This window comes from Coregonus clupeaformis, chromosome 2 (assembly GCF_020615455.1).
Source record: "Coregonus clupeaformis isolate EN_2021a chromosome 2, ASM2061545v1, whole genome shotgun sequence".
Lineage (NCBI taxonomy): Eukaryota > Metazoa > Chordata > Actinopteri > Salmoniformes > Salmonidae > Coregonus > Coregonus clupeaformis.
The window spans coordinates 39,167,416-39,189,823 of record NC_059193.1 but is presented as its reverse complement, the minus strand read 5'-3'; the positions used below and the strand labels follow the sequence as shown (position 1 = coordinate 39,189,823).

At 42.9% G+C, this 22,408-nt stretch overlaps 1 protein-coding gene and 1 long non-coding RNA gene across 7 annotated transcripts in view; one reads left to right on the top strand and one right to left on the bottom strand.

Moving 5' to 3' along the window:
- The window catches only part of LOC121534990 (protocadherin-19), an 82,247-nt gene that overhangs the window by 4,889 nt on the left and 54,950 nt on the right, over positions 1-22,408 (top strand). For 2 of the 6 annotated variants that reach the window (XM_041841663.2, XM_041841654.2), the window contains exon 2: positions 2,364-2,700. In XM_041841663.2, the coding sequence (XP_041697597.1) occupies positions 2,364-2,700 (337 nt within the window). Of the gene's footprint in view, positions 1-2,345; positions 2,701-22,408 lie in introns of all 6 variants that reach the window. The other 4 variants (XM_041841645.2, XM_041841641.2, XM_041841679.2 and 1 more) reach the window with 3 other exon arrangements.
- On the bottom strand, positions 20,268-21,601 carry LOC121535022. The gene is made up of 3 exons (XR_005994710.1): positions 21,237-21,601; positions 20,539-20,649; positions 20,268-20,368 (listed from the first exon to the last, which is right to left on the bottom strand). It is a non-coding gene; the product is annotated as an uncharacterized LOC121535022 (long non-coding RNA).

The window sequence follows — 22,408 nt, the reverse complement described above, 5'->3', positions numbered from 1 at the left end:
GTGCATAAAATATGTAATGAGTCATGTTAAACTACGTAGAATTGCAGGAAATGAGCTTCAAAACAACATTTTCCTTGGTTCCTCAAATTAAACAAAATCAAATGGGTGTTATATTTAATATAGGCTATCTCAATAAACAATACTTATTGAGGGGACCCTTGGGGAAAAAAGGTTGAACCCCTGCTGTGAAGCATAGCCTACAAGAATGCCATTGTGTTGCAGTTTCTTTTCAAATATTGAGTTTCTTCTACTCTGTGCACATAGAACTACATAAGGTATGCCGACAACTTTCTTTTTCAAAGTATGGACTTTCTCAGGCACACATGATCATGGATAATGGTTCATATTGGTCACTGTTGATTTGAAAGCTAAAGCAGTCATGGATTGGCAATATCAAGTGATGGTTGGTGAGATATCCACATCATGTTTCCCCTATCCTTATTCTTTAGAGATGTAGATTTGATGAGGTTTTCACATAGTGGGAGAGCAGTTTTACGTTCAATATTGTACAGTATGAATAGCACCTCTAGGGCCTCACTTGTTATGTCACATAGCTTCTAGTTTCCAAGTGACATTGTTGTTATCACAAACAGCACACAGACCGTAATTAATGACATAGGAATAAAAATATCTGTTTGTTTTCTGAAAACCAAATGCTCTTAGAGAGTGAGACAAAGGACTCTGGACATAAATTATGTTATCAAGCCAATTTTAAGGGAATTTAGGGCATTTTATATTATTTGTTTTTCAAAGATGTCTGTCATTGTCACATTGATAAACATAAGCCTACTACATTTACCAGCATGCTCTTTCATTTGGATGTGACCCACAATGCTCAATTTCTCTAATAAAATACACAAGAAAACAACCAACCAATCAAACAAACAACTAGGCTAAATCAAATAATATCTGCCCAACACTACCTAACCACCTAACCTTCCCCTTTAAAAATCCTGTCTTTTGGCATAAAAATCCTCTTCCTGCCGGGTACTTTAATCTATATTGATGTGCAGTGCTCCTGAGTAGCTAGCTACCACCTCAAACCTAAGCAGTGCTTATCTGCAATTTATTGCTCATTCTCTTTGAGTCGGGAGGATTTCTCCTGTCAATTTTTCGATTTTGGGCCCAGAAGTACTAGAGAGAACAATGACAGAACGATGCCCTCTCTTTTTTGACCCTCACAGTCTCTTCTCTCCCGTACTCAGACGAGAGAGCACGCAAGAGAGAGAGAGAGAAATAACAGTTTTGAGATGCCCTGAAAAAAATAGAGTCCAAGGCTGCAAGTGGCATTTTATTTTCCAGAATGAAGGCAGGGAGGAACAGACCCGGAGAGCATCTTAAAGTCCCGTGTAGAGTTGGTAGAGCATGGCGCTTGCAACGCCAGGGTTGTGGGTTCGATTCCCACGGGGGGCCAGTATGAAAAATGAATGCACTCACTAACTGTAAGTCGCTCTGGATAAGAGCGACTGCTAAATGACTAGTAAAAAAAAAAAAAAATGAAAAGGAGAACCCATCCAGTAAACACTAAGGATGGGGGAGTCCTACATGGGCATTTCAACATATGCAGCCAGGGCCTCAAGTTTTATTAGATGCAGGGTAGAATCATGAGTAAATAACACACTCCATCCAACCAGGGCTAAAAATAGACTCTTGGAGAGTGGGAGTCCATGCAAATGTTCGACATGTTCAAAACTCAGAGGAATTCAAGGGTTTCTGCTTAAAACAGAACGTCCCCTCGTAAGAATTTGCAAGTTGGATGGAGAATGGAAATTGTCTTCCTCCAGCCCGAGCATCAGCAGCGTCCTTTCGATAAAGAATCTCCGGCTTTCTCATTTAGGCTGATTAGAATCAAAATGCTCTGCTCAAGTCAGGGAACAGCCACAGACACTAGGTTCTAAATGAATTTGAATTGACAGTTCTCCTGCACTCCATATTGCCAGTGGGCCTCGCTTGGTAATGAAAGAAAAAAGGGAATTAATGTTAGCAGTGGGGCTGTGCTTTAAATATGATTGCAAAATCCGGTTGGTGATCTTCAGTATTGTCTGTTGTCTTGTTGTTGCCGTGTTTGTGTGCTTTTGTGGTTTGGCATGTTTGCATTGTGTGTGCTTGTTGTTTGTGGGACATGTTGACTGTGCCGAGCATGCAAAAGTAAACAAATGAGGGATGACGGCTCCATTGGTGGCATGGGGAAGGCGGTCAGGCTTGGGTCCGGAGGAGGGGGTCACTTGAGCGTGGCTCCTCTCTCTCTACCCTGGATGCCAACCAATGAGCTGGCCCCCACCACTGGACACGGCGTGTGCCTGTGGGCGGGTATGACAGAGCACTGCTTTATTGAGTCTGTTCAGTTTCTTCTACTTGCGCAGGGTGGCGGAGTACTCGTACGGCAGCCAGAAGAAGTCGAGCAAGAAGAAGAAGCTGAGCAAGAATGACATCCGCCTCGTGCCGCGCGACGTGGAGGAGACGGACAAGATGAACGTGGTGAGTTGCTCATCTCTCACCTCCTCCCTCAACTACTTCGACTACCACCAGCAGAGCCTGCCGCTGGGCTGCAGGCGCTCCGAGAGCACCTTCATCAACGTGGACAACCAGAACTCACGCAATGCCGCGCCCAACCATGGCAGTTATCAGCAGCACTCCTTCGCCAGCGGGCAGGGCCCCCAGCAGCCTGACCTCATCATCAACGGCATGCCGCTGCCAGAGGTGAGACCACACTTAGTTCGCTCTGATCTGATCTGTCCCTGCAGCTTGTTGCTGCTGTGCCAATCTGTGTCAATGCCCTAGGGAAGAGGGGGGGTGTACGGGGTTGGGTGTATGGGACAGGGGAGAGTGATGGTTAAGTCCAGTCAACTTTTACTTAGTCTCACTACTCATTGTCATGACTGCGTTGTGCTTCAGCTTCCAGTGGGAGTATAGTCATTTTAGGGTATAACATAGTAGTTGTAGGGAGTACAGTCGCTGTGGGTTCACCTGGTGTACGTGAATGAATGGTCACGTGACCAGGTATGTTCTCTCAACAGATTGAACCGCACCCTCGGGGCCAGTTACAAGGTCATATGTTCTAGAAATGTACCAGATCATACTTCTTTACCCTCAGTGTAACAATACATTTCCTACTCGTTTGAAATAGAATCTGATCAGCCATGTGTGGTCTTGTGTGTTAGTAGCTACATTTGAGATAAATAAATCAAGGCATTTCAGAGGTTTACCCAGGTACATGGACTGACCTGTGGATAAGAGCGAGCTGTGCCAAGCGTGAATTTGGAGGCCTGACAAAATGAATTATTTGGCTTCCACCTACCTGCCTTGTTTTTTGTGAGTTGAGCTATTGCAAAAGAACAGGAGTTTGAACACCTGCCAGATGCATTGACCCGGCTAATCAGCTCCACCCCATGTGGTAGCAGAAAGAATAATCATTGCTTAAATGCTCCATGTGCAAACAGTGCGAACGGCCCAATAGGCTCCAGTGTTAGTCATGCGGTCAAGGCCAAGGCTGCAGCTTTGCACCCCACGCAGCCAGCTATTATAGAGCTATAGTCAACTCACCATGCATAGGGTTGATTGTATTGACGTAGCGATGTATGGCTGAAGACAGCAAAGGCCTCGCTCGAGTGGGCTATTTAAGCTGACAAGAGTGTACACCGTCTAGCTGATCTTTAAAGTATAGATTTTTGCCTCTATGACCTAGTCTATTGGATTCCTTGGACAACCTCTCTAGCTTGACCTACTTCTATGGCCATCAGCAGGGTAGGGGGTTTTCACAATCCTGTTCAGTCCCAAATAAAGCAACCCCCACCCATCACATATTTGATGACTCCGATCCCTGTTTGACATTCAGCGAGAAGAAGAAGGGTGGAAAAGCCTAAAAACAAAACCAGAAACATTAGAACAGTTATTGAGCCATTGATTGGCTGATCCAGTTAGGATCTGAGCTCCTATCGGATCCCGCGGGGTCGATGAGGCCCCACTTACAGCCACGCTGATTTACTGCAGACTGTCTGGGACTGATGGAGCCAGAAAGAAGAGGAGTGAGAGGGCGAGAAAGAAAGAAAGAAAGAAAGAAAGAAAGAAAGAAAGAAAGAAAGAAAGAAAGAAAGAAAGAAAGAAAGAAAGAAAGAAAGAAAGAAAGAAAGAAAGAAAGAAAGAAAGAAAGAAAGAAAGAAAGAAAAAGGGTGGAGATCTGTCCCATGGTCCTGTAAAGTCAAGTGTTGGTAGGGGGGAACGAGTGCATTCCGCCATGTACCCGCAGGTAGCATTCCGGTCACAGACCTCTCCATGAGCAAAACACAGGAAGAAACTTCAGTCCGGCAGGCACAAAGAAATGACTGTGTGGTTGTAAAACCCAGGCGCAGTAGTCTGTCTTGGCGGCTTAAGCATACAATAAAAAAAAACATTTGCTGCGGGATTAAGGAGGCCTTTATTTGTTTCTTTTAATGAAAAAGAGGAGAGCGGGAGACAAATAGGGTCTCAGATTCTGATTATCTAATATGCAAACCTTGGAGGTGTCTGATAGGGATGAGTTAGGGGATGGAGGAAAGGAGGGAGGGAGAGTGTCTTAATGCCAGGTGTCTGGGCTCCACTGCGTTTGTATATGTTTTAGCATTTGTGATTGGCTTGATAAAGGCAGAGACTCTGCTTAACATGCAAGCTCTGTCGCAGCTCTGCGTTCCACATGACGTTGACAAACATCCCTTTGACCGGCCCTGTGCATATTTCCTGTTGAGCGACGGAGAGAGGAGGTGCTGATGGCTAGTCGATGGGAGCGAGGGAAAGGAAGAAAGAGAGAGAGAGAGAGAGAGAGAGAGAGAGAGATTGCATTCTCCTCCTCAAGCAGGCTGCAGCTAGGACCAAGTATTTATTCTCCATTCTGACATTTAGAAAAGACAGTAGCTCCGTATCCACATATTGCTGTTAAATTACAAAAATTGTTGTCAAGTGCAATTACATAGCCATTAATGTAGAGCGCAAACAAACAGTGCATCTGTGAAATGACCAATAATAGCTCTGTCACGGTGAGCAAACCCACTTCACTCCACAAGTCCACATTTTCCCAAGGTCTAGCTAGCACACAGGGGCACTTTTGTGATTAGTGAGTTTTTGCTTTATCCCCAAAAACATTTGTCTTCACCCTGGCCCGCTCTTGTAATCATCTGTGTCAACCACCGTTTTACAGTTTTACAATAGGGCATTCATATTTGTTTAATTCCAACTTATTGAATGAACTCTAGGCCGAGCCTCGTTGAATAATGGCATTAGGATTTGAATAAGAGAATAAAAAATAAGAAGATTTGAAAACAGGACTGTGAAAGACTTCATATATAATAATGAGGATTTGATTTTAGGAGATTCATTATTGTTATAGGATTTGTGTTATTGGTGTATATGGGTCTCATCCGCACCCAGTATATGTATCAGGTCTGCTACAGGGGTTTTATTATCCTACTTCAGAGAGAGAGATTTTTAATAGTACTTTATTTCAAGCTACAGAATTACCAGTACTAAGAAAGTACATGGTAAAATGGTAGTTACACAGGAATAACCTATGTATTACCAGCTGAGAGATGTTTGGTTGACCTGGCTATGGTTGTGGTTGCAGATTAAAAGGCTACATGTCGCTGGCTTAATTTCTTCTTCTTCCATGGCTTCTTCCATGGCTTAATTATACCAGATTAGTTGGTGGGGTAGACAATTAGACAGTAAAGGAATGGCCTTTGGCTATAACATGTTGTTGAATGGGTAATGTGTACTACTGTGGCTTTATTTTACCTCCACTTGTGATTCCAGATAATGAATATAGCAGTAAAAAAATTAATTATCTCTGGTATTGATTCAGTTTACGCTCATCCTTATGCGGGAAAGAGATTGCATATTTTTTATTTTATTGGGTTTCATTATGGTGTTCAATGAAATAGAAAAAAGGGAGGCATGGTGTTAAAGTGTTAGACTTTCCGTGGAGAAACTGTAAGGAGACCTTTATTCTCGACTTCTATCGACTGCTAATTTAGGTAAATTCGCTTCCAGATGCTCCCATTCTGTTACCTGAAAGATGGCTACATAACAAGCTATTGTAAGCATATGGAACATGTCGTACAGTTCAATTTCAGGCTTTCTGCAGTGTGACGAGAGTAGGCACTTGGAGCTTTTGGCAAAATAAAAGGTATTTCTGTTACGGTGTCTTGAATGTGTTCCTCTTACAGTCAACAACAGAACTCCATGCTGTAAACAAAACCAAGGTAGCTAGCTACAGCAATATGATAATCACTAACTGTTTTCTGAGTTAGTTTGGAATAGCCTACATTTTAATATTGCTACAAGAGAGGCGATGGGGAGCGGTACTGGGTTCCATATTCCACATGCCTCCACATCATCCCGCCTCCCATGCAATCACTTCACATCAGGACAATATGCACAGAACACGTTCAAACGTGCCATATTGCGCATGCAAAGTAGATGTCATGCTGTCAACACATACTACACATCTGCTGTGCCTGCCAATCACCTTCCATTTTCCATCTCCCCCCTCTTCCTCACTTCTAATGTGTTGTCATCATGCCTCCCTGAAACATATAGGCTGTGTCCCAAATGGCACCCTATTCCCTATACAGTGCACTACTTTCGACCAGAGGCCTATGTGCCCTGGTCAGAAGTAGTGAACTATAATGGAATTAGGGTGCCATTTGGGACACAAACAAAGAGCTTTGCCATAAAAAAAAGATAATTACATTACCGATGAGAACAATAGAGGAATCAAGAAAAAGCACGCAATTCCAAGCACATTGCCGTGTCTCTGGTCATTAAGGCTTGGATGCTGGATCATAAGCTACTTAGTCTATGTGCTAATTTCAGTTTGCAGTCTTTATCATCATCTTGAGCTATTGCTAATCAGATTGCGCCTGACCTATTGCCTCTTACTAGAGTGGTGGGTCTGGTTTGAGTGGCACAACACAAACTCAAGCTGCTCTACGTTTAGTCTTTGATCTTGTAATGTTTCCATTGTAATTTGACGATCCAAGCCCCCCGTTTCCCTCCCTCCATCTCACTTTACTTTTTCTGAGTAGAATGTCTGTCTTCTCTAATCTGGTTGCCTTCCTCTTTAAGCCACTGACTAATACATGTGACAACACATATGGCGGGCTAATATGTTACGAATTACAGTATTTTGCATTTTCTACGACTCCCATCGAGGCAACAGACTAGGGCTTTTGTATTTCTCTAAATTTCATCAGCCTAATCCAATTAATCATCGCTAAATCCGTACGATAAAGTAAAGGTCAAAGCATGCTGTCTCGTTGAGGGGCTTTGTGCTGAGAAGAAAACTCAGTCAGGCTCCAGGAAAAAGCTCTGATGAGGGAGTACCATTTAAACAATTTCAAAAGGAGCTTTTGGAAGCTCAGGAAGGAGAAAATAGAATAATCAGGTGGTGAAAAAGTGAAACAAAGATTTTACAGAGTGGCAACTGACGGATCCTTGGCTGCTTCAACTTGAAATGCTAGTGTGTGTGTGTGTTTTATCTGTTGAAGGAGTTGGGGGCGAACCTTGCATGCTTTAATGTCTCCTCTTCAGTGGGATGCGAGAGAGTGAAGCATCTTATCTGAAGCCCCTGATTGAGTAACTGGCAGATGAGCACAGGAATTATAGCGAGAAAGGTTTGATTTGTGAGTGAGCCATGGATTTGGGAACGCTCTAGCAAAACCATCAGTCAGTCTGACAGTCAGTCAGTTAGTGAAACAAACAAATATTTCAACATTTATGCACAGTCATGTATACATGTCAGGTAATAGTCATGTTGGGCCATTTCATTTTCGGTGAAATTATGCTGTGAATAACCCTGAAATGGGTTGCACTGGATTAGTAACATTAACCCATGGGATGCTTTAGTTCACAGATATAGGCCTACCCTGTTCATACTACATAGTCTAGCCAAGTTGAGCTGTACTGGGCTGGCCTGGTTGCGTTTCCACCATAGTTCCTGGCAACTCGCTGCAAATGACAATGTGAAAATAAAATATCCATGCCAGCACAGTACGCTTCAGGTCAACACTATAGTGTGCAAAGGTTATTGTGATTGACAAGCCAATGCCAGTTCAGTATATATATAGCCTTGGCCCTGAAACATTTTTCCTTGCTTCGTATGTGGAGGATGTACAATAAATATGTAACAATAGCAGCCAATGGTAGCCTCCTCAAGCCCAGGGCTACTGCCCTCTTGTTGGGATCGGTGCTTGCAGGCAACAGCTGAGGTGACAAAACATACAGTACATGAGTGAGAGGGCCTGACATATGCATGTCACTGAAGCCCGCCTGTAACCACATGTGATGGCTGAGCAGCGCTCTGTCTGTGCATCGGGGCCAGGGAAACTGTGGACAAGGAGAAAAGCTGGAATTATGATGAGAGGAGGGAGGAAAGGAGAGAGAGTGTGACATGGAGAGAGAGGGAGAGCGAAAGAGAGAAGGAGGGGAAGAGAGGGAAAGAGAGCAACACAATCTCCAAAGAGGGAGGGAGAGGGAAAGAGAGAAAGGGAGAGAACCTCAGCTTTATCTGTAAGTCTATTTATAGGACCCCGAACGATTTTCCATAACCTGTACTAGTCTGACTCCAACACACTCTCTTTCTCTTCTTCCTCCTGAAATGTAATTCTATTGTGAAGTACAGATGCAGTTATTATACTGAAAGCCCCGTCCTTTGTTCAAAATATAACCGATATGAACTATACAGCAGGAGGGAAAGAAAATGGCTCCCTTAGTGTTGGTTCAGCATGCACTATGTCTGCTGAACAAAATATCCATATCAAGCACCTAAATGAAATTGTGCATAGCACATTAACATTTGGAAATACTGTAGTTATTCACCAAAATGCTTTATTTTTTGCATGTGCACAATTTGCCTCGCAGCAATGGCAGTCCAAACAGTAAACATTAGATGGTACGAAAAGGTAAGCACTAATGTGCTTTGAACCGAGTCAAAATATAAAGTTGAAAGGACAGCACATGAATTCCCTTAGTGGGTTATATTCCCAGTAATTTAACAATAGGCATGCTACACAAACTTGTGGTGTCCTTGCCATATGATGCTAATATATAAATGCTATCATCTTATAAATCTTGTTGTACCCAAACCCCCCTTGTAAAACACAATCATATGATACTAATATAATGATACATTCCACCACACATCCCAAGATGCAATTCACCTATTGAATCACTTTCTCACTTTTTCAATACACCACCCAGCAGTCATAACTAGCAGAACAAAAACAACAACCTCAATTATAAATCCATAGCAATGTGAAATATATTACACTTATTACTCAATTATAGCTTGACTTATACTTACTGTGATCCAACCCGTGATCCATTACTGACGGCAAAACACATTTTGTGCGCAAACAAAATGAGTTTCACAATGGTATCAGAGCATTACAAGCCATACATTAGCAACATAAACCAGCCAAGCTTTTCCATAGATCCCAGAAAGGCAATAAGGAGATAATGACTTTGGGTCTGGACTGAAGGTTGTAGAGGGGTAAATGAGAGAAGGCGAGACCGAAACCACCAAAAATAAATGGAGTGAGTGAAATGGACAGAGAGAGAGAGAGAGAGGGAGAAAGGGCGAGAGAGGGGTGATGTTTATCGCCGGGGAATGGGGGACATCATTATGCACCTTGTTAATCCCTTCCAGCAATGCCGAGCCTCGGACGTAATTACCCATTTAAATGACTTTCCTGCAGCCACTGTTTTTATTTTTAAAATTAAAACCAGTGGCACAAATATGCCACACTCGGTTTGCGTTCACCCAGCAATCCCTTGGACTCTAGTGGATAGGCCTACACCGCCAGCATTTGTACTTTACTACTGTATGTTGTGGAATTATACCTTTGAGCATGTTTAGTCAGGATCTGTACTACCACACCAACTGTCAGTAACGTTAGCATTTTAAGGTACATTGATTTAGTAGATCCAGCTCTAGCATTTTCACTCTATTCTACTGTCTGTTATGGAACTATACCATTTTTAAGCATATTTATTCTGCGTATATAGGCCTACTGCATCCAATGTTGGTAATGTTGGCAGTTTGAGGTACATTGATGCCGAAGGCCATTGAGGTATTGTATCAATAGTGGGCAATCAAAGATACACCCCACTATTTTTTAATTTTTTTATTTATTTTTTTATGTCTTGCATGAGACCAGGCTAAGTATTCCAAAACAGTTTGCCACGGTTAGAAGAAAAAAAAGACTGCTTTGTTCAAATTCATATACATTAAGTGTCTTAAATACTATAGACATATTTATCTTCCCATTAGCATGGATGTATCTTAACCTTTTACTGCAGTGGGCTAAATCAGTTGTCTTAAACAAATCTACTTTGAAACAAAAGTATACACCTCACACACATGGTTATGGCCTTAATAAAAGAAGACACCTGTACCATGTCAGGAGTTGAAATGTATTCAATTTTGAGTTTGCATCCCAATATTACACTTTATATACATCACAGAAGACTGAAATATATCAAAACCGTTATATTAAATATTAATAACATTCCACCCATGAGGCCACTAGGTCATTTGACTGCAGGAATGGGGTACTCTCATCCTAATCTTGGGTGAGATTTTAAGTGTAGCATCTCCTGTGGCTGTCTGTCGGTGTGATAGAAATCCAATATAGAGCCGGCTTCACATCCCCTCTCATTTTTAAGACAAGCCTTTGACAACCATCACTGAGGGTTGCAAGAAACATACCACACTTTCTTCATATCATACACAGTTCATGTGTGAGTTGTCTAACTGTCTACGGTGGGAAACGATTCAAATGAAGGTGGCTGTGGAAGAACACCTAATAAAAGATGACTGGTCTCAGGGAATACGTGTTTGGTGTCGAAAGCTGCAGGAGAGAGGGAAGAAAAAAAAAAACTTAATTAAATGATTTTTGTCTATCCTAGCCTCATCTCTCATTAACACAGATTTGGCTGCCAGCTTCTTTATTTTACGCCTGCAGTTCAATTAATGGAATGGGAAAGGTCAGCCTACATTCTACGACACAAGCTAAACCACTTGTTAATGCCATGGGTTGGGGAGGAAAGGCCATTGACTTTCATATAGAAGCTTACACCTTGAAATCATGGTACACTGCATGACCAAAAGTATGTGGACACCTGCTCGTCGAACATCTCATTCCAAAATCATGGGTCTTAATATGGAGTTGGTCCCCCCTTTACTGCTATAACAGCCTCCACTCTTCTGGGAAGGCTTTCCACTAGATGTTGGAACATTGCTGCGGGGACTTGCTTCCATTCAGCCACGAGCATTAGTGAGGTCGGGCACGGATGTTGGGCAATTAGGCCTGGCTCGCAGTCAGCGTTCCAATTCATCCCAAAGGTATTTGATTGGGTTGAGGTCAGGGCTCTGTGCAGGCCAGTCAAGTTCTTCCGCATCGATCTCGACAAACCATTTCTGCATGGTCCTCGCTTTGTGCACGGGGGCATTGTCATGCTGAAACAGGGAAGGGCCTTCCCCAAACTGTTGCCACAAAGTTGGAAGCACAGAATCGTCTAGAATGTCATTGTATGTTGTAGCATTAAGATTTCCCTTCACTGGAACTAAGGGGCCTAGCCCGAACCATGATAAACAGCCCCAGACAATTATTCCTCCTCCATCAAACTTTACAGTTGGCACTATTTATTGGGGCAAGTAGCGTTCTCCTGGCATCCGCCAAACCCAGATTAGTCCGTCAGACTGCCAGATGGTGAAGCATGATTCTTCACTCCAGAGAACGCGTTTCCACTGCTCCAGAGTCCAATGGTGGCAAGCTTTACACCACTCCAGCCGACGCTTGGCATTGTGCATGGTGATATTAGGCTTGTGTGCGGCTGCTCGGCCATGGAAACTCATTTCATGAAGCTCCCGACGAACAGTCCTTGTGCTGACGTTGCTTCCAGAGGCAGTTTGGAACTCGGTAGTGAGTATTGCAACCAAGGATGCACGATTTTTACACGCTACGTGCTTCAGCACTCGGCATTCCCATTCTGTGAGCTTGTGTGGCCTACCACTTCGCGTCTGAGCCGTTGTTCTCCTTGACGTTTCCACTTCACAATAACAGCACTTACAGTTAACCGGGACAGCTCTAGCAGGGCAGAAATTTGACGAACTGACTTGTTTGAAAGTTGGCATCCTATGACGGTGGGAGATTGGAAGTCATTGAGCTCTTCAGTAAGGCCATTCTACTGCCAGTGTTTGTCAATGGAGATTGCATGTCTGTGTGCTCGATTATATAAACCTGTCAACAATGGGTGTGGCTGAAATAGCCAAATCCACTAACTTGAAGGTGTTTCCACATGTGTATATATAGTGTATGTATTGTAGAAAACATGTGGTAGGAAAAGTGTAGCAATGGAGCTAGCTAAGATATCTTGCTAGCTAAATTTGCCCCTCATAATATAGGCTGAGAAATTTATGGATCCTTGGGATTTAGGATCTTGGGATTTGGGGAAGTAGCCACCCCTCCAATATGTTTGTCCCTGTTAGTGATAAGACTGACAAGGAACTTACAGGCTCGGAGTTCTCTTTGGGGAAATCTATGTAAATTCTCTTCCAACGTGTGAAGAACAACCAAACCTAACCATTCCCATCGTGGAAAAATGTAATTAATTACAACTTTATATAATGACCGCTATTATTCGAGTGCACAAAAATTAATTCAGTCCAAAATGCAGGGGTGGGAAAGGTATTAATTAAAATTGATGGGTAGCTACGTGTGGCTCTTCTTTCGGGGTCCAACACTCTCAGCTGAATTGTTAGTTACACCACCAGACTTCCCACTGCGCTGGCTGACAAGGTTTCTCATGACCTCAGCTTGAAGTGGTGATACTTTGTGGTGGTTAGAGTGATGGAGTAATGGAGAGGGCCATGGTGAGAACACAACAATGCTCATTGTGAAGGAGGGTAATTAAAAATGAAAATTTTCCAGGCATCCAGCTCAGACAACTAGTAGAGAATGACCTTTCCAAGTGTCCTGTTTTTCCGCCATGAAACAAAGAGGAAGTAGGGAGGATGCTAGTTAGTTAGCATTTCCCCACCATCCGATTAAATGTCAACTTCTGCATGCGTAATTGTTGGATGGTACAGGAGAGAAAGAATGAGGGAAAAAATATATATAGACAGATGAACCAATTTGCTGGTGAAATTGTATTGTCTTGTTATTCTCGGCAGTGCTGGGAAAATAGCACTGCAGAGGATAACGTGATAAATTATGTGCATCATTATATTATAGTCATGCACTTTAAGCATGACTTGTCCCATGTTAATGTCATTGAATCTGCATCTCATATGATATAGATGTTGTTTGGCTGTCCATTCCCTAAATCAATTGAAAATAAAGGAATTAGGCTCTTCATTTCCTCCTCACATGTCGTCTTACTTTAATGTCTGACTTTGATATCTATTAAAGCTGAAATATGTAACTTTTTGGGTGACCTGACCAAATTCACATAGAAATGGGAGTTATAGATATGTCATTCTCAAGAAGCAGTAGATATGTTCTATGTGCTCTATTTCTATGCTTCATGTTCTTAAGTTTAGTTTATTTGTCTTTTACTTTCGGTTTTGTACACCAGCTTCAAACAGCAGAAAATACAATATTTTGGGTTTTGGAAAATATATTTCACAGCGGTTTAGATGGTACAATGATTCTCTACACTATACTTGCTTGTTTTGTCACATAAACTGAAATTAGGCAAACTATTAGAATGTTAGCAACCAGGAAATGGTGGAGCGATTTCTGCAAAGTGCATCTTTAAATATCGAGCTGACCCAGAAAAATTTATGAAATCACATGAAAAACCACATGATAAAACACAACACATTCCTTGATGTAGTACTTTCATATGTATTTTAATGGTACACCATACTTCCCCTCGTTTCATTGTAAGCCATTTATACCTCTTCATAGATTTAGCATTAGCATAAACGTACCATTAGCATAGCTAGTAGCTATAGGGGTAGTTTAATGAACACAAAAGCCTGTTGGCAGGCTATAGCCACAGCAGCAGCAGTAGCCTCAGAGGCAGACAGCGGTAGGGCTGTGGAAACAGCAGGCCAGCGTAATTGTGCATTGTTCATCCCCAGAACAGGAGTCAGAGCATGTAATGAGCTGTAGCACTCTCTCCCCGTGCCGGGCTAATGGGCTATGACCAGCCATAGGACTCACAGACCTTTCAGAGCTAACCCCACATGCATCTCTTTACCCCACATCACCAATGCTTCTTTATCGTTCTGTCTCTGGGTCTCTTATCTTCCCCTGCCCTACCCTCTCTTTTCATTCCTCCTCTTCCTTTTCCTACCCTCATCCCTCTCTTTTCTCCCGTCTTCTCTCCATCCCATGTCGCCAATGCCTCTGTCTTTGGGTCTCAGGGCTTTATCTCTCTTTCTCATCTTCCCCCTGCCCCTACCCACATCTCTTTATTTTCTTTCCCCTTTCTCTCTCCTCCCCTCCCTTTGTCCTCCTGTTCAAAGAGATGGTGGGACCCTTAGTGTGTCAACGTGTCACAATGCCTCTAGCGCTTTTGTATTCATGATGTCTGGAAGGCCCAGATCAGGCATTCCTCAATTCTGCTGGCCATAAAGAGACTTCAGAGAATAGCTGCAGTACATTAACTGGTAGGGTCTGGGATACTACATTATACTATAATACTATATTAAAAAGAGCAGATGACTACAAAGTTTAGGAGGAAAAATGCTGTTGTTGTGTAGGGATTTGTAGAGAAATGTAGGGATTTGCACTAGAGCTTCAGCGTTTCGGCTCTTTCTGTCTTTTTTTTTAAAAGGCTGTTTTGCATTTTGATTACCTGATTCAGGTGGGATTGTTTCCCTCCGATTTGTTTTGCTTGGATTAGGCTTCTGAGAGAGCGAGAGCGAGAGCAAGAGGCAGACATCTTGTTTCTTGTCATATCTTGTTTAGTTTCCTGGGAGGCGGAGGAGCCATTTATTTGGTTTACTGATAGCAGTCAAGTTGGAAAGACAAGAACGTCTGCCAGTATATATATATACTGTATATATATTAAATTGGGCTATATACCCTTGGCTGAGCACGGAGAAAAAAAAAAATGTATAATGACAATAGCTATGATTGTGAATTCATAACTATACCACCATTACCCAGTCAGAAAACAATGTGCATGGGTCCAGATGCCAGCGTTGGTGGAAACACAATAGAAAGTAAAGCTTTTAGTTTCCTCTCGCGTCCAAAGTTTGACATCCCGCTGCACAAGTGACCGAGTTAATGAATGAAAGCACCGGGGCTCTGATATGCTGGGCCGATCTAGGGTGTTCTGAGTGCAGTGCTTACAGCAGGAGCCCTAAGCTCCCCTACTCCCATCTGATCGGCAGCTGTTGCCAGACCTGCCTTACGGGGTAAGGAGTGGGGTTAGAAGTGGCGCCTCCCTGGTGGAGGCAGTGGAGATTGTGACTTGTTTCGCTTGCTGTAATAACGACTGGGATGGAATATTCCCTATGCTCTGATCATACCCACTATCGCTGAGGGATCATTATCCTAAAGCAGCCTGACAGGGCCGTTAATAGCACACACACACACAACATGCGCACACACACGAGTGAGCACACACACATACACACGTACAGCTACAATGTAGTTGGGCGTGTCATGACATGAGTCAAGACATTGTGCTCTCTAGGGTTTTTACAAGTTGCATGAGTAATGATTTTGCACATTGCTCTCACTTTATTTTCCAGCAGTGGGAAGAGATAAATTACAAATCATTGCGTTCTGCTGTTTTCCTACTGCACAGCTCTGGTTGATGTACAGATGTAGGATCTTAATTTGATCACTCCTTTGTTCCTTAGAATTATCCTGCACCACAGGAAATGCAGATGAGCTTTGTGATTTATATAAATTCACTGAAAACCCACACTACCACACGGTTATATTGAGAACACTTTTCATGTAGCCTACTTTTGGCCAGCTAATAGCCTAACCACCGATCAAGCAACATTATGGACAAAACGTTAAAATACTGTTGCTGCAGGATTATTTTCCTGTGACAATACTGGTCAATACTGAGGGGTAGGGTTGAGATGGGACCTTCCTAGTACCTGGGTGTCCGGGGCCAGTGTCAGACAACAGAGCAATATCATTTGAATATTCTTAATATTCTAATAATAGCCCTAACCCTTTTCCGATTGCCTTGTTGTTGTTGGTTGGTGGGCCAAAGGCCAACAAGGCAAAGCAGCAGCTTGCAAGAGCAACGGCTAGAAAGCTGACTTTTGGTTTAATTTGGAAGGACTAGGCCTAATCCAGACTAAGTCTCTTAAAGCTACAGCTTCCCCTCGGCTGGATTACCGGGTGGTGTCTTTAAACGGATAAGGGGCTGCTTATCACTGCCTCCCTCAACACTTTGGCGGCCTCCCAAATTACACCCTATTTAGTGCACTACTTTTACCAGGGCCTATAGGGCTCTGGTAAAAGTAATGCGCTATATCGGGAATAGGGTGCCATTTGGGACTCAATCTTCTAATAGCAACTTTACAAATATGGTGAGAGATGGCTACATCATAGAATGTTGGCAGTTTTATTTGTGTGTTACTTGTGTCATTGTGAATATACCATCTGACAAGTAATATGAATGATAATCGTGATAATCACAATTTTGAGTTTTTTTTACCTATAAAGTTAAAAAGGCATATGCATTTTAAAATAACCTCAAGCATGTAAACACAAATGCACGTACACACACACACACACACACACACACACACACACACACACACAGACACGACACACACACACGTACGTACACACACAACTAACGCGGTAAGTACAATCTGTCTAAATTTAGCAGCAGAATGGCGTGTCCAGCTGTTCTGTTTAAGCTGTATGGTTCACCTCTTTATAATCACCTTCAAAGTATGCACTTAGTAACTCAATTTGACACGATTGCCTGAGCGTTTATGAAAAGGAAAATATGGATTTAAGCCCAAATGGGAACGCATAAATGCTTAAATGTCAGAGGCAAACAGGATAAAACTGCATTCAGAAATTAGCACATTTGCAGAAAGTTTCTTATTGTTTCACTACATGTACACCCACTGTTTGTTTTTTTGTAAACAACTCGCTTTCCTTTCAGAAAATCTATTGATATGGATAAAAGATATGATAATTAACTTTTTTTCCTTGTAGAAATGACTTTTCAATCAATCAAGGTTTATTGGTCGCATACACAGTTTAGCAGATGTTATAGCAGGTGCAGTGAAACGCTTATGTTACTGGCTCCTAACAATGCAGTAAAATGTCAATCAAGTTCACAAATAAAAAAAAATATCAAGAAATGTCGGAACGAATCTAGTTAACAACCCAAATAGCACTGTAACAGTAATCCAAATGCAATGTATGTACACGGATGAATTTACACAAGGTATACTTGTGAACTGTACTGAGTGAGCTATGTCAATAATCCAGTATATATGTAAATATGCAGTCTGTATAAACAGTGTAACTAAAATGCAATGTACAGTAGTAGAAGTATTGGAATGAGCTATGTTGAGAATACATTATTTAAACACACAGCGTGAAACAGGAAGTGTCCAGTGGTTTAATGTCTCTCTAACATCGGACAGCAGCATTGGCTGTGTACAGTGTGTGTGTGTTTGTGTGTGTGTGTGTGTGCATCACCTGGTAGATGGCTAGTGATGGCTGTTCAACAGTTTGATGGCCTGGTAATAGAAGCTGTTTTTTAGTCTCTCGGTCTTAGCTCTGATGCACCTGAACTGTCTCCGTCTGTCAGACGGTAGCCGATGTGAACCATCTGTGGCTCGGGTGACTGAGGTCCTTAATGATCTTCTTCTTTGTTCATGGCCTTGAGTTTTTTCTTTTTAATTGTTCTCCCCTATTTAAAAAGGCTGGTGCCAGGTGGTGACGTGTTATTTTACACCACTAATAAGCACAGCATTAAGAAAAATCGGACTAAATTTAGCAGCAGAATGGCGTGTCCAGCTGATCTGTTTAAGCTGTACGGTTTACGCCTTTATAATCACCTTCAACACATGCACTTAGTTACTCAATTTGACATGACTGCCTGAGTGTTTATGAAAAGGAAAATATGGATTTAAGCCAAAATGGGAACGCATAAATACTTCAATGTCAGAAGCAAACAGGATCAAAAAGTCATTCTGAAATTAGCACATTTGCAGAAAGGTTATCTTATTATTTCTCTAAATGTACAGCCTCCACTAATAAGCACCGCACATTCAGTGAACTACAACTGCTGTGAAGTTGCTATCGCACAGATCTGGGTGTTATCCAGGAACAAAGAAGAGTTGTTTTGAGGAAAGGGAGGAGGAATAGGAGTGATAGCGGTCTTCTTCCAATTTAAGCCTGTTTGTCTCACTACCTTGCTAATGAAGTGTTGTTTTTTGGTTGGCTGCTTGGCTGTCACACAGTTACCAAGGGAATTGGCACCAATCTAGCACTTGCCACCTGACGTGTTATTTTAGATGCTCTGAAAGTGCGAAGCCATCGTGCATCTCATTAGGGAGAAAGAGAGGGAGGGAGAGGAGGTGCCGGAGTGGATCCCTTGTGGGTACAGCCTGAGAGCCTCGGGGTCTTGGGTGAGGAAAGGGTTGGGATAGAGGGAGGGCGAAGAGGGCGAAGAGGGCGCAAGAGCCGGGATAGAAATAGAAGGTGCTCCTCTGTGTGTGGAGACTTGTTTACGATGTGACACCATTTCTGACTCGGCTCATTAGCACCTGGCTGCACCTGAGTCAAGTTCTCTCTCTCTACCACTCTCTCTTTACCACTCTCTCTCTCTACCACTCTCTCTCTCCCCCCTCCTTTCCAGTATTAATTAATGCTGAAAAGATGCAAACAAACATCAGACTTGAACTAATAAACGTAAAGCATAGTGTGATCCGAGAGGTGTGGTTGCATCCCAAAGGTAGGCTAAGAATCAATTTCGGTTGATTGACCAAATTTGAGAGCTAAAACGGAAGCTACTTGGTCCTATTATATAGATATTCAATTCCCATAGGAAGGAAAGATAAACCCTCCCACCCCTCCCCCTCTCCCTTCTCCCCCTCTTTCTCCTTACCCATCCTCTCTCCTCTCCTCCTTGTCTTTCCCCACTCTCTTTCCCTTCCTCTTTTTCAATCCTCTCCCACACTCTCTCTAGCTTACCCTTTCCCCATGCAGTGTGCAACCTCACTAAATTGTTTAGCCTGACCTTTGCTATAGTAGCACTAATTATTGCCATCACTGTGTCCCTGTAAACCACACTGCTAATTAGGTTGGTTTGAAGGGACAATTCTGCCATTCCTCACAGGCCCTGTCATGGTCTACGTCCCAAATGGCACCCTATTCCCTACAGAGCCCTATGGGCCCTGGTCTTAAGTAGTGCACTATAAAGGGAATAGGATGCCTTTTGGGACGCAGCCTTCGAATGCCGTCAATGCGGGTGATCTACACCCCGAAATAGGTTAATTTGGGTAATACAGCAATAGTAATTAGAGTTACAATCATTAACATGGGTAGTTAGAACAACAATAAGGATCATGCTATTAGCTATTAGTAATAGGGCCCAAATTAGCCTGGGTACATGCATTACAATACTAGATGCAAATGAGGGGGAAATGTACTGCCAAATAACGAGAGAGAGAGAGAGAGAGAGAGAGAGAGAGAGAGAGAGAGAGACAGAGAGACACAGAGAGGGAATGTGAAAACGTTGTTGTGTAATGCTCATTCTAATTACCTTATTACCGAGTCAGATCGTTGTCTTGTTCATCTCTACTACCTCACCACCACGCCATAGATGTTTTAACAATGGGATGGTGTGAAAGAAGCATTTTCAAAGATTTGCGAAACTGCCCATCAACGTAGGGTCAGAGTAGCACCACCCGCAGGTGTCAGATCTGTTGCATCTCACGGCGAGCGGGTTAGTACAGGAAGCAATATTTTCAAAGCGTCCCACATGAATGAACGGGGACAGTCGGAGTACTCTTTTGGCTGGCGTGCTACTCATGTAAACAGTCTGAGGCCCAATTATTCTACTTGCGATCAAAAAAATTTAACCAGAATACTTCTCTTCTCCTTTTTTATTTTTCTTTCTTTGACATTTCCCACCGTAATATCTTCTGATAGGAGCTGGGAAGGAAGAAAAAAGTATCTAATTTCTGAGTGCTGCTTGATAGTCTCGAAAGAAGGAACTCCGACAGTGTTTTCTTTTTCTGTCAGAAGGACCCTCCAAAAGCATTTGTTGCTCTCTCAAGGTTTTTCTCTCTTTCCTTTTTAATGTTGTTTAGATCTGCCTTGTAATAAAACAACTTTCCCCAGTGCACGGTACATTAGCTCGCTCTCATGGAGCCTGTCACCTGAGAGAGAAGACATAAAGGAGGCTTTTAGATGATCACAGCCTTAGGGTTATAACAGACTTGATGGCTACAGAGCATTGGCATATTTTTTACGGCACACTATTGTAGATGGCCAGGTTCTAAGAGGTCTATTTATTCACTGGAATAGCCCACATACTCCGACTACTTACTGTTGTTAGTCTCCGGCTGCTCGGTTTTCATTTTTCATTTTCCTAGGCCAGCAGTTCAGCTCCGCAGTTTCCTTTTTTCTCTCTCTTCTGCTTAACATTGTAAGTCGTCTTCTGTCGACAAAGTGGAATGTAAAATGATTCTATTGTGTGCAGATTTCTACCCCTTTTCATTTAATTAATTCCCAAGATTACAAGTAAAAGCACATTAGATATCTACGGGGTAAACAAAATGATTCCTCTATCCGCAATAGGATTTCAAACTACATCAGCCTGCAGGGAATAAAGTTGCCTGTTAATCAGAAGCCATGAATAAGGATAAGATGAATTACATTATCCTGCCTCGGCTGCCGCGTTGAGACAAAGACTAACTTCACCCAATCTGCATCAGAATGGATAAACATCAACCCCCAAGATATGTTTTCATCAGATAACCACTGAGAATGTTTGTGTGCAATGTAAGTGCACGCACACACGCACAATTACACACATGCGCAATTTCACTCTCACACACAGACAGCTCAGCTGATAAGGCAACAACAATTACGACAAGTTGTTTACAATGGCAGAACAAAAGGATTTCAGCTTTCTATTTCAAGGAAATCGAGGTGTGTATTAAAGGCAGGCGAGCGATTTAATTATGTCAAGGAGGTAAAGCACAGGCAGCAGACATATTCAAGCCGTAAACAAGATGCTATCACCGTGTCCTGGTGACTCCTGCCTCCCTGCAGTATGGAGCAGATCCACGCGGCTCCAGGACTGCAGTATGGAGCAGATCCACGCGGCTCCAGGACTGCAGTATGGAGCAGATTCATGCGGCTCCAGGACTGCAGTATGGAGACAAGGGGTCTGGGAGCTTCGGAGAGACGGGCCTTCTGTTGTTGTTGTTTTCAGTGACCCTGGCTTTCCTCTTTCTCTCTGTAAAAACCTGTTTGCCCTCAAAGACAAGGCCTAATACAAATTAAATTAAATGAAGTCAGTGTAGGCTAGGCTAATCCCTGTGTGTATCAGCGGTTTGAAATCCCCCCAACAACGAGCGGGTCAAGCCCACTGCATCTGGCCCCCTCTCGGCCCTGGCCATGCTCTCAAGCTGCTACACTGCTCCCCGTTCGCTCCCTGACTGGAGTTGACAGCAGGCCCCTGCTCAACCCCCACCCCACCACTGAGAGTGTGTGTGTGGGGATGTGTGTGTGTGGGTGGTTGGTTGTGTATGTGTGTGTTTCTATGTAAGTGCATGCATTTGCTTGTGTGTGTGTGTGTGTTTCTCTCTAAGTGCATGCATGTTCCTATGTATATATTTACAATATTTGCACTCCTATAGCCATGTTAATAGGCAACATTGGCAGACTCCTCTATCCTATCACATTCATTAGCTGCCCGGTGAAAAAATTACATTTGCTTATTGAAATAAGGTGGTTGAACTAAAACAACATGACAGTGTGAATTACATTCACCCTAGAGTTGTAAGAGAATAAATGTTGTTGTTATGACTATGATGGCCTGATGGCAGCCTGTCATGGCCCCTGTTTACCAAGCTGCTACTCCTGGCTGTACAGATGTGTGAGTGACGTGCTTGAGGAGATAATGCGGCTCCTATCAATCCCGCCGCTAGCTGAAAGCTGCCTAGAAAGACCAATCCGAAAAATTAGGACCAGATGTGCCCCATCGGCAACAGGGGGGATCAAAGCTAACTAGGGCCTTCCATTACTGGATGGGAGCCGTGATTGGAGCAACCTTGCTGTGGTTAGAAGCCACCGATACATGCCCATCTGTCTATTAAACCCCCCCCTCTCTATGATTCACTGGTTAGTGAGCCGCCCCTATTATATCCACAATTCACCCAGCGCTTTGAGCACATATATAGGTGGCTTTA